General features: G+C 40.8%; 1 protein-coding gene across 11 annotated transcripts in view; it reads left to right on the top strand.

The window, feature by feature from the left end:
• The window catches only part of CLNK (cytokine dependent hematopoietic cell linker), a 201,767-nt gene that overhangs the window by 115,744 nt on the left and 73,819 nt on the right, over positions 1-12,204 (top strand). For all 11 annotated transcript variants that reach the window (XR_008502356.2, XM_054486877.2, XM_054486880.2 and 8 more), the window contains 2 exons: positions 4,705-4,846; positions 6,084-6,190. Coding sequence is in view for 10 of the 11 variants with exons in the window: in XM_054486877.2 (XP_054342852.1) it covers positions 4,705-4,846; positions 6,084-6,190 (249 nt within the window). In the remaining variant the exon portion in view is untranslated. The remainder of the gene's footprint in view (positions 1-4,704; positions 4,847-6,083; positions 6,191-12,204) is intronic.

Below are 12,204 nucleotides of genomic sequence, written 5' to 3'. Positions count from 1 at the left end.
AATTAAAAGGTTCATGGGTAAAGAATATTGAACCTCTAGTTAATTGTTAGAAAATAGATAATACATTGATAGATAAATAGATATAACTCTATATTTAAAACAAATGTCTCTTTCTCTCTCTTCCTCTCTCTCTCTCTAAAGAAGTACACCAAAATACGTAGATTTACTCCTGGGGGCAAAAGTCTCTTCTGACCTGGAGTGATGGTTGTTCTTCCCAGCCTTCTTATCATGTCCTGACTCTACGAAGTCTAGCAAAGGTATTGGGTGGAAAGTTGGAAAATGGGTTCAGGCTCACATCCCAGTTCTTGCAGCAGGTCCAAGACTTCCCCCAAGAGGCTATGCCCTAGAGAGCCTTGGTGATGGCCGTAACAGTATGTAAATGACATCTTTGCACAAATACCCATCTGTCAAATCCCCAAAGGATTCTCCTGCCCGAGCTCCGGGTCAGAGGTCACTGGGTGTACAGTTCCAGAACTGAGACACCTTCTCTCCCTTTACTGTGTCAATGGTGAAACTTCCTGGAGTTCACGTGCTAGCAGCTTTGCTTTGCTTTGTCCTGGGTACTGGGCTCTACCTATGGCTTAGCACATCACCTAGAGAAAAAAGATCCAACAGGCACTGAGTTCCTGCTGTGGAATAGATGCCAAAGTGAGACTTGAGATACATTTTCTCAATTAACAACAACAAGATAAGGTGGGTTTAGTCGTCTCCAATTTACAGATTGAACATATCAGTCAGGGAGCTTAAGTAACCTTCCTAAGAATGCAAGATCAAGAGTCAGGTCCCTGCTTACCCACAACATGATGCCGGCTGCAGATTTTAATGCGGAGAAGCACATTCCAGAATTCCTATGATGACCATCGCATGTGAGTGCATCTGTTGCAGACTGGTGTCCATTCCTGCCAGTCTAGTGTTCAGACCCAGAGCCTTTGATAAGTGCCTGTGTTAGTCTTCTAGTGTTGCCATACCAAAATGCCATAAACTGGATGGCTCAAACAACAGAGGTTTATTTTCTCATGACTCTGAAGACCAGAAGTCCAAGAACAAAGTGCCAGTAGGGTTGGTGAGAACTATCCCCCTGGGATGCAAATGACTACCCTCTCCCTGTGTGCTCACATGGCCTTTCCTCAGTGTGTGCATCTGGGGACGGGTGGGGAGAGAGAGGGAGAAACCCAGAGAAAGAGAGAGAGAGAGCTCTCTGGCGTCTGTTCTTATAAGAACACTAATCCTATCAGATAAGAACTCCACCCTTATGACCTCCTTTACCCTGAATTATTTTTTTAGAGGTAGCATCTTCAAATATAGCCACACTGATGGTTAGGGCTTCAACACACAAATAGTGTGTGAGAAGTAGGTGGTGGGGTGGAGGTAGAGAAACATTTAGTCTACAACAATAGCCAAAGCAAAATCTAAGGTTACAGAGGAATGGTTGAGGCCATCTTTTATGGCAACTGTTCTTATTAACGGTACAGACATGTAGGAATCCCATTTTACAGATGAAAAAACTAAGCTTCAGGGAAAAGGCTTATCTCCAATCCAGCAAAGTGAAGACTTTAGTCAAAGTCTTCACGTCCAAAGTCCAATGACACTCCACCTCAAATGTTGTGCAGTACCAATGGTCTATAACCTGGTCTCCTGGCTCCATTTCAGGAATGGAAAAATGACAAAAAAAAAAAAAAAGGCAGTCTTGGCCAATTCACTTGGGGAGGGGGGCGGCTCGGGGGATATGAACCCATAGAATTTTCTTGACTATACATTTTACCTAAATTCTCACACCTAAACCTGATTGAATGAACTAGAATTTCAAAAATGATGGTGTCAGCTTTAGCACAAAATTTCACATTGCAGTTGCTTTTACTGTGATAGCGTCACATTTTAAGACAATATACAGAGAGTGGTGTCACTTCTTGAGGCTCCACCCTTTGCGGTAAAGACCCAAATTAGTGCATTTGTTTTCCATTGCTGTCATGTCACATCCCCACAGATACGGCAGCTTGACCATTTATTATCGCACATTGGATGCAATCAAAAGTCTGGGCACAGCATGGCTCAACTAGTTCCCCTGTTCGGGGTCTCACAAGACTGAAAGCAACATGCTGGCAGGGCTGTATTCTCCTCCAGGGGCTCTGAAGAGGAACTTGCTTCCAGATTCTTTCGGGTTGTTTCATAGAATCCAGTTCCTTTCTGTTGTAGGACTGTGGTCCCCATGTCCCTGCTGGCTGGCTGTTGTCAAATCCTTGTACTCTTGGACTCTCTCTAAATTGTCCTTCTGCCAGATCTCTCTTTCTTTCTCTTCTACTTCCTTTCTCTGACTTCCTCTTCTGCTTTTTAAAACAGGTTTTTCTGAGATAAAATCTACCTGCCATTCAATTTACCCATTTTATGAGTACAATTTAATGTTTTTTTTGTATATTCACAGAGTTGTATAACCATCACTCCAATCAATATATTTTTATCATCTCAAAATGAAACCCAGTTCCGCCTTCCCCCAGACCTTGGCAAATATTGATCTACTCTTTATCTATAGATCCTTCTCTTCTGGACATTTCATATAAACAGAATCATGCAACATTCCATTTTGTATATGACTGCCTTCTTTCATTTAGCATAATATTATCAAGGCTCATCCATGTTATAGCATATATCAGTACTTTATTCCTTTTCATTGCTGAATAATATTCCATTGTGTGACTATACAACACTTTATTACCTTTGCAGTAGTTCATGGATACTTGGGTTATTTCCACTTTTTTACTACTAAGAAAAATACTGCTATAAACATGTGCTAGTTTTTGTGTGAATGTGGAATTGCTGGATTATACGGTAGCTCTGTGTTTAACCTTTTGAGGGACTGCCAAAGTGTTTTCTGCAGCAGCTGTGCCCTATTACATTCCCATCAGCAATGCATGAGAGTCTCAAATTCTCCACATTCTTGTCAGCCCTGATTATTATCTGTCTTTTTTCTAATCATCTTGGTGGTGTATGGCTGACATCTCATTGTGCTTTTGAGTTGCGTTTTCTTAATGGCTAATGATATTGAGCATCTCTCCATGGGATTATTGATGATTTGCATATCTTCTTTGAAGAAACATCCATTCAGATCCTTTTCCCAATTTAAAATTTGGTTATTTATCTTTAAATCATTGCATTGTAAGAGTTTTTCATATATTCTGGATTTAAGCTCCTTATCAGATACATTATTTGCAAATATTTTCTTCATTCCACAGTTGCCTTTTTATTTTTTGTGGTCTTTTGAAGCACACAAGATTTTCATTTTAATTAAGTCCAATTTATCTATTTCTTTTATTGCTTGTATTTTTTGTTCTAAGAAACCATTGCCTAAGCCAAGAAATGAAAATTTACTCCAATATTTTAAGGGTTTTATAGTTTTAGCTGTTAAATTTATATTCATGGCCCATTTGCATTTAATTTTTGCATATGATATAAAAAAAGAGGTTCAGCCTCACTGCCATGAATGTGGATATCGAGTTGTCCTAGGACTATCTGTTGAAAGACTATTCTTTCCACCCATTGAATTGTCTTATTACACTTCTTAAAAAATCAATTAACCCTCAATGTGAAGGTTTATTTCTGGACTCTCAATTATATTCCAATTATCTGCACATCTATCTTACTACCAATACCACATTGTCTTGATTACTGCATCTATGTAGTAACTTTTGAAATAAGTGTTAGTCCTCCAACTTTATCTTTTTTTTTTTTACCCAAGATTGTTTTGGCTATTCTTGGTTCTTCTTATTTGCTTAAGAATTTTAGGATTATCTTGTCAATTTCTGAAAAATAAATCAGTGTGTTAATTTGCAAAGTATTTCTATTATAACAAGATTAAGTCTCCCAATCCATGATCATTAGTCATCTTTCCATTTATTTAGGTCTTCTGAAATTACTATCAATAGTGTTTTGCAGTTTTCAGTGTACAAATTTTGCACTTCTTTTGTTAAATTTATTTCCATATATTTTATTCTCGTTGATGCTATTGCTAATATAATCGTTTTCTTTTTTAAAACATTTTTGTACAGATGAGGTCTCACTCTGTTGCCCAGGCTGTTCTCAAACTCCTAGCCTCAAGCAATCCTCCTACATCAGCCTCCCAAAGAGCTGGAATTACAAGCATAAGCCACTGCACCTAGCCCATTTTCTTAGTTTCTATTTTCAATTTGTTATTGCTAATTTATAGAAATATAAATTGTCATTACTAGCATATAGAAATACAACTGAATTTGGTATATTAATGCTGTATCTTGACAACTTGAGGAATCATTTATTAGTTCTAATAATTGTTTAGTGAATTCTTCAAATACAAGATAATCTTATTTGCAAATAAGTCCTCTTTCTGCTTCTAAGGGTTCATGTGATTACATTGGGCCCACCCAGGTAATCCAGGACAATCCGCCTATTTTAAGGTCAGCTGATTAGTGACCTTCATTACATCTGCACTGTCCCTTCACAGCAGTACCTAGATTAGTATTGATTGAGTAATCAGAGATGCGAATATTGGGAGATATCTTTAGAATTCTCACTAGCACAAGAATTAAACTTCTATTTAAGATCCCAGACCCTAGACTCTTGAATATTTAACTTGCAGCTAAGAAAGTCTACCCCACTTCTCTAGCCAGCACTGTAGCCTGTCTTTGTCAACATTGTACCTTCATTTGACTCACTGGAATGTTACCACCTGCTTAGGAAAGAAACTTTGCTGCAGTCCTGGATGGAGCAAAAGGCCACAGTGATGATGACTATGATGACCCTGAGCTTCGGATGGAAGAGACAAGGCAGTCGATTAAAATTTTACCAGCCCGGCCTATAAAGGAATCTGAATATGCAGGTAACGTTTGGGGGTCTGCCTAAAATAAGAAGACGCATGTACATGCCGCCATATTGCACACTATTTAAAGATGCGGTTTTTGAATTAAACAACCCTAGGTTAACGTCTGCCCCCATGACTTACTAGCTGTGTGACCTTGAGAAAGTCTCTCCAATTCACTTTCTCTTTCTGAAAACAGTGTTCATAATAATAGAAGTAGCCCCAGAGAGCTCTTTTGAAGATTATGTGAATGATGCATGTTGAGTTCTCACCAGAGGACCTGGTACCAAGCCAGAGATCTGTAACTCTCAGCTATTATTATCACGATGCTCTCCTTGAGCCCTAGGAACAACTGATGAGCATAACGGAGGGTGGACAAGCAGGGATGGAGCAGCATGGGAAATGTTAAATGAGGTCTGCATAGAAGGGAGTAGAATGAAAGAAAAAAAAAAGACTTTTTAACTTGGTTAATTCGTTGTGCAGCCAGCCAGCCTAAGAGCGTCAGCAGGGCATGGTGGCAAAGCTGCAATTGTTAAGAATAAAGAGGACCTAATTTCACACCCGCCTCTGTCTCTAACAGTGGCACAAAGGGCAGCTTCAGCAAGTTCCTTGAGATAAAGCACCCTATTGTAAGGGGAAAGAGGAAGCATTCACGATTTCTGAGGGCCTGAACTACTAAAGTGAATCTATAGAAGTGTATTTGGAGAAAGCCATCTTGTAAATGATGATGACTTTTCTTGTTCATTCATTCAATAAGCATTCACTGAGCATCTACTATGTGCCAGTTTCCATGTTGGGATTGATTGGGGGACACAAAGACAAACAATGCAGGATCCATACCCTCAGGAAGGTGTAATCTAGTGGCAGAAACCGGCAGCTCAATCGATGAATGTGATAGAATATGCTAAGTGTGTAATATAGAAAGGAGAGCTGGCGTGGGGTGTGACTGGGTGGGATCTAGTAAGATTTTTAAAGGGCATGGCATAGCCCAAATTTTGTAAGATTTATAGAATTTCTAAGGTGAATGAGAAAATGAAGAATGTTCAAGTTCAAACTCTGGCATTTATTTGTGTGCACTGAGACGAGCAATTTCTCCTCTTCATACTTCAGTCTCCTACTCTGTTAAATGAAAGCAGAATTGCTTGCTCGTACTTACGTTGTAATGATCCAATGAGTTTGTAGATGTGCAAATACTTTGTAAATTGTAATGTGCTGAGTCCATGTAAGGTATGACTTTCATATTTTTCTGTTTGCACAGATACACGCTATTTCAAGCTTGCAATGGACACTCCCCTTCCGTTAGACACCAGGACCTCTATCCCCATTGGACAGCAGACCTGGAACACACAGATGAGGTTGGAAAGAGTGAGTAAAGGCTGGACATTGTGACACAAACATGTGTACGGCTCTTCCCAACCAGCTAGAAACTGCCCCATCTCCTGTCCACCAGGCCATCTCATTAGGGAAAGAGCAGGTCAAGCTCATTGAGGTGAACGGGAGGTGACTTATGACTGGTAGCATCATGGCCCTACCTCTAGAAAGAAGAATTCAGATGTGTGGAAGATTGTGAGCCAGAGAGCATGCTAAGGACTTTGACATGCATCTCATCTAATGCTCATCGCATTCTCCAGAGAAAGAACATGAACTCAAATCTTTCTGATCATAATATTAGATTTTGCCCAGAGTCTCAGCCCAACATGGTAAATTATAAGCTGGGAGGTAATAAGTAAGTCACGAAACCTCTCTAAGCCTCCTTGTAATTTTATCTACCAAACAGGGAAAAACAGAAAATCCTACCATGCTTATTTCAAAATGCTGTTTGGAAGCTACAAAAGATAACTTTGCACCACTGCACTCCAGCCTGGGTGACAGAGTGGGACTCTGTCTTTAAAAAAAAAAAAAAAAATCTAGTAATTGCAAATGCCCTAAATGCATACATAGAATTTTATTTTTAAGAAAACATTTGCTGGCTGGGCGCAGTGGCTCACGCCTGTAATCCCAGCACTTTGGGAGGCTTACGTGGGTGGATCACCTCAGGTCAGGAGTTCAAGACCAGCCTGGCCAATATGGTGAAACCCCGTCTCTACTAAAAATAAATACAAAAATTAGCTGGGCGTGGTGGCGGATGCCTGTAATCCCAGCTACTTGGGAGGCTGAGGCAGGAGAATTGCTTGAACCCAGGAGGCAGAGGTTGCAGTGAGCCGAGATCACGCCATTGCACTCCAGCCTGGGCGACAAGAGTGAAATTCCACCAAAAAAAAAAAAAAAAAAACCAAAAAAAAAAAATTTGCTAACACTTAGTTTGCTTAATCCAGAAAGGCATAAAATACAAATGATCACCCCCTGGGATTGCAGTTATTGGTCATAACATTTTGGTGCACTTCATTATCAGTATTTTCTTTTCTTTTCTCTTTTTGAGATGGAGTTTTGCTCTGTTGCCCAGGCTGGAGTGCAATGGCGCAATCTCAGTTCACCGCAACCTCTGCCTCCCAGGTTCAAGCAATTCTCCTGCTTTGGCCTCCTGAGTAGCTGGGATTACAGGTGCAGGTCACCACGCCAGGCTAATTTTTGTATGTTTAGTAGAGATGGGATTTCACCATGTTGGTCAGGCTGGTCTTGAAATCCTGACCTCGTGATCCACCCACCTTGGCCTCCCAAAGTACTGGGATTATGGGCGTGAGCCACCGTGCCCGGCCATTGTCAGTATTTTCTATGTAGATATCTGTCAAACAAGAGAAGCCTCATTGTTCAGTATATACCTGCTTTATTTGTCTTCTCACATTAAGTTCTAGTGTAAAACAATTTCCCATGTGATAAACAAGCATTCATAAGTATAATTTTTGTAGATAAAGCATAACCCATTATAGGATTTTCAATTATTTTACTGAACCATTGAGTGAAGACATTTTAAAGGCTTTTAGTATGTATTGTAAAATTTCCTTTCTAAAAAATTGTTTCCATTTACCATCCCAGAAACTCTGTATAGGAATGTCCACCCCTTAGAAATATCACCAAAACTGGCTATTACTTTTTCAGTTGTATTTTTTAAAAAGGGATTTCACTATTCTTTTTTAGTTTGCACCACAGTTATTAGTGAGTATTAACCTGCTTTTGAATATTCCTCACATATTTTATATTCACATTGTCTGTTTAACTTGAGGGCTTCTGTTAATTTGGACAGAAAAATGAAAGTACAAATCTTATCAAGCAACACCAATCGTTTACACAGAAGATATCTGATAGAGACTGAAGGAGCAAGATGAGTGATGAAAAATCAAACACTTCCTTTTTACACGGGCACAGCAATGACTGAAGCTAAACACTTCAATCATTCACTCAACAAATTCATTCAAGAACTATGTCATCAGTGCCTGCTAGGATCAGACACAATTATAGACTCTAAAGACATATCCGTGAACCACCAATTCCCTGTGCTCATGAAACATACATGCTAATGGTAGGAGACCAGTGATAAATAAATACACAATAGACAGACAATAGATAAGCAAGTGTACTTTGAAAAATAATGATAATGCAGGACAAGGAAGGTCAAGGAAAAAAATTCTTAGTAGAGATCGAACTGAAAGAATGAGTGATATTTAATCCTTAAAACATTCTTGTGGCCGGACATGGGGGCTCACGCCTGTAATCTCAGCACTTTGGGAGTCTGAAGTAGGCAGATCACAAGGTCAGGAGTTCGAGACCAGCCTGGCCAACATGGTAAAACTCCATCTCTACTAAAAATAGAAAAATTAGCCGGGTGTGGTGGTGGGCGCTTATAGTCCGAGCTACTCAGGAGGCTGAGGCAAGAGAATTGCTTGAACTCAGGAGTCGGAGGTTGCAGTGAGCCGAGATTGCACCACTGCACTCCACCTGGTGACCAAGTGAGACTCCATCTCAAAAACAAAAACAAAAACAAACAAACAAACAAAAATCTCAAAAGATGAACATCATCACTTCCATTTTAATGGCTCCAATTTTATAAGCTCTGTGCCTTTGGGTCTGTTACTCACCCTCTCTGAGCCTTCATGGTCTTACCTATAAAATCCATCACTGTTGTAGTAATACATAGAAAACACAGTATTTCTATGTGTTTCCAGCACATAGGCTGAGGTGGGAAGATTATTTGAGCCTGGAAGGTCAAGGCTGCGGTGAGCTGAGATAGCAACACTGCACTTCAGCCTGGGCAACAGAGTGAGACCCTGTCTCAAAAAAAAAAAAAAAAAAAAAAGAAAAAGAAAAGAAATGAATCTTCAATAAGATCCAAGAAATGCATCTTTGTGCTTCCAGCCTGAAGCACAAAGCAATCAGTCCATAGAGGACATCTCTATAAGGTCAGGTGCTATTTTAGCCCCGACACCTACCATGGTGCCTTTGTAAGAGGTTCTCCATAGATATTGGTTAAATGAACGAAAAATAACAAACTTTCAATCATTTGAACTCAAGCTTTAAAAATAAATACCTGTTTAGTAGGAAAAGAGACCGAGTCTTTCCCCAGTTCAACTTCTGTTCACAAAGAAGACTTTCTCGGTCTAGCCTTCAAAATTCTTCTATTTTCCTGCTACTATTTGCTGCTATCATCAAGATCTGCATCTAGTGCAGTCCCCCAGGGATTGTCTGAGAGGGAGGAGAGCATTTCAGGACACTCATCACCAGAGCATAAAGCGTGGCCAGGGAACGAGAATTCCAGAGAGATTGGACCAGTGGCTGAAGACACAGTTCTGGTCTGGTTATAAAGAAGTAGAGAATGCTGAACTAAAAAAGTTGAGCTGAACTTTCCCTGTAAACGACTGGCCATCCCTTTTCACATAGGTAAGCCTTCATGAATACAACTTTTATTTTACAAAGAATAATTCTCATTTGATTTTTTTAAAAACAACTATGCCAGGATTTAAGCCTTTATTCTTACACTTTTATTGCTTCATACCATCTTTGTAGCTTCCTGTTAAAAACAAGTTTCTTCCTTTGGCTAGATCACTTTGCAGGTGAAACTACAATCTCAGCACATTAAGTCAAATGAAATCATGTGAGGAAAAAGGACAGGGCAAGGTGAGCAAAATTTCAGAGGGGAGTTGTCTCATAAATTCAACAAGTGTTTGGCCTCAATTCAGATAAGGAGGGAGTTTTAGCCAGGTGCAGTAGTTCATGCCTGTAATCCCAACATTTTGGGAGGCCAAGGCGGGTGAATTGCTTGAGCCCAGGAGCTCAATAGCAGCCTGAGTAACATAGTAACATCTCATCTCTAAAAAACAATGAAAAAAAAAATTGGCTGGGCATGGTGGAGCATGCCTGTAATCCCAGCTACTCTGGGGGCTGAGGTGGAAGGATCACCTGAGCCTGGGAGGTTGAGGCTGCAATGAGCTGTGATCGTGCCACTTCACTCTAGCCTGGGTGACAGAACAAGACCTTGTCTCAGAAAAAAAAAAGAGGCGGGGGAGGAGTTTCACTTTTGTAATCAATGTTGTAAAAATCAAGTATTTATGGCAAGCAGATTATCTTTTTTGTGAAAATCTCATTCCTAGGAGTTGATTCTTACTAGTTCTGCACATTTATGTTGAGATTAAACTATCTGTGAAATGGATCTCCAGCCAGGTGTGATGGCTCACACTTGTAGTCCCCACGTTTTGGGAGGCCAAGCCAGGTGGATTGCTTGAGCCCAGGAGTTCAAGACCAGCCTGAGTAACATGGTGAAACTCCATCTCTACAAAAAGTACAAAAATTAGCTAGGCATGGTGACGCACGCCTGTAGTCCCAGCTACTTGGGAGGCTGAAGTGGGAGGATCACTTGAGCCCGGGAGGTCAAGGTTGCAGTGAGCTGAAATCATGCCACTGCATTCCAGCCTGGGTGACAGAGTGAACTCCAGCCTGAGCAACAGAGTGAGACCCTGTCTCAAAGAAAATAAAAAGAAAGAAAAAAAGAAATGGATCTTCAATAATTTTTACAAACGCCAGTTCTTGTCTAGACCCCTTAGGTGGGTCTTGACAACTGTCTTGCCCTAAACCACTGCCCATCCTTCTATTTATTGAGCATGTACTGTGTACCAAGCTCTGTGCTTAGCAATGGGGGTAGAAAGGTGAGCCAATGCCCACAGTCTAAGGGAGGAGGCAGTGACCCAGATGGGCAGTTTCCATGTTCTAGGAAGTGGTCAGATGGAGGTGAGCACAGGGTGCAAATGCTCGCAGACCTGCATCTCCGAGCGTAGCCAGTGCCATCGGAGGGGTCTGATGAAGGAAGCCATATGATGCAGTCTTCCACAACTGGCACATGTTTCATTGTGATCAGTGGTTCTCTGTGGAAAGTTTTTGCCCCCCAAGGGACTTTTGACAAAATCTGGTGACATTTTTGGTTGTCACAACTGAGTTCTACTGACATCTAGTAGGTAGAAGACAGAGATGTTATTAAGTATCCTACAATGCACAAGAATTTTCCAACCCCAAATCTCAATTCTCAGTAGTACCCAAACTGAAAAATCTGTTACAATGAACCTGTGAATCCAAGCTGGTATTTCTCTTTGTTCCCTCATAATCTAGCATTGCCACAGACACATTAGTAGGTACTAGTAAATATTTATTTGACAGAAGTTGGGAATTGCCCCAGGGGAGGGACAAGAAATATTCTTGGGCCGGGGAATACTGTACTAATACTGCTGCTTGGGACTGCTTGGAGTCCCATCCTAAGACCTGAGATTGCAAATCCCACCTAAGATGGAGACAATGGGAACCTCTCCTGCCTCCATGACCAGGCTAGCAATGCAGTGTGGGGCATGAGCATTGAGAGAGACTCCCTCTGTGGGGCAGGCACACAGGGAAGATTAAAAGATGAGCGTGCACAAGAACATTGAAAAAATCCTCCAGCACCCCAGTCCCCACAAGATAACCCTGGAGAAATTGGAAGCTGATGGTGTAATGAAGAAGTCAATAGCCACGACAAAAAAAAATAATCCAACCAACACTCAACCCCTAATTAGATATAACCAAAAGAAGAAGGGCCACGCCCTTTCCAGGCATAAATACTGTGGTTCAATATTCCACAGAGGATAAGAGGTAACGGGGGTTTCAATGAGCCCCTGACCCACCGTGCCCAACTCAACCTGGTGCCAATAAAGACTAATACTAAGACCCTTATATTAACCTAGGCTTAAAGGTTTTCAAAGACGTAGGGAGCCCTTCATGATCTTCATCTTCTTCACCCTTATGTCTTCCAGTTGTGTACCCCTTAATAGTTCACTAATGTCTTTAATAATATTAATAGTGATACATGTATTCAGTGTGGTTAGCGACACCTGTGTTCTCAGCACAGTGCTTGTGTTCCGTGTTATCCTCCCATCTTCAAAAGGTATCAGTGCTTTTGTTACCTCCATTTCACAGATGAGGAAACT

This window comes from Pongo pygmaeus, chromosome 3 (genome assembly GCF_028885625.2).
Source record: "Pongo pygmaeus isolate AG05252 chromosome 3, NHGRI_mPonPyg2-v2.0_pri, whole genome shotgun sequence".
NCBI lineage: Eukaryota > Metazoa > Chordata > Mammalia > Primates > Hominidae > Pongo > Pongo pygmaeus.
Note: the sequence above shows the minus strand (reverse complement) of the source record. Positions and strands in the feature narration are given on the sequence as shown.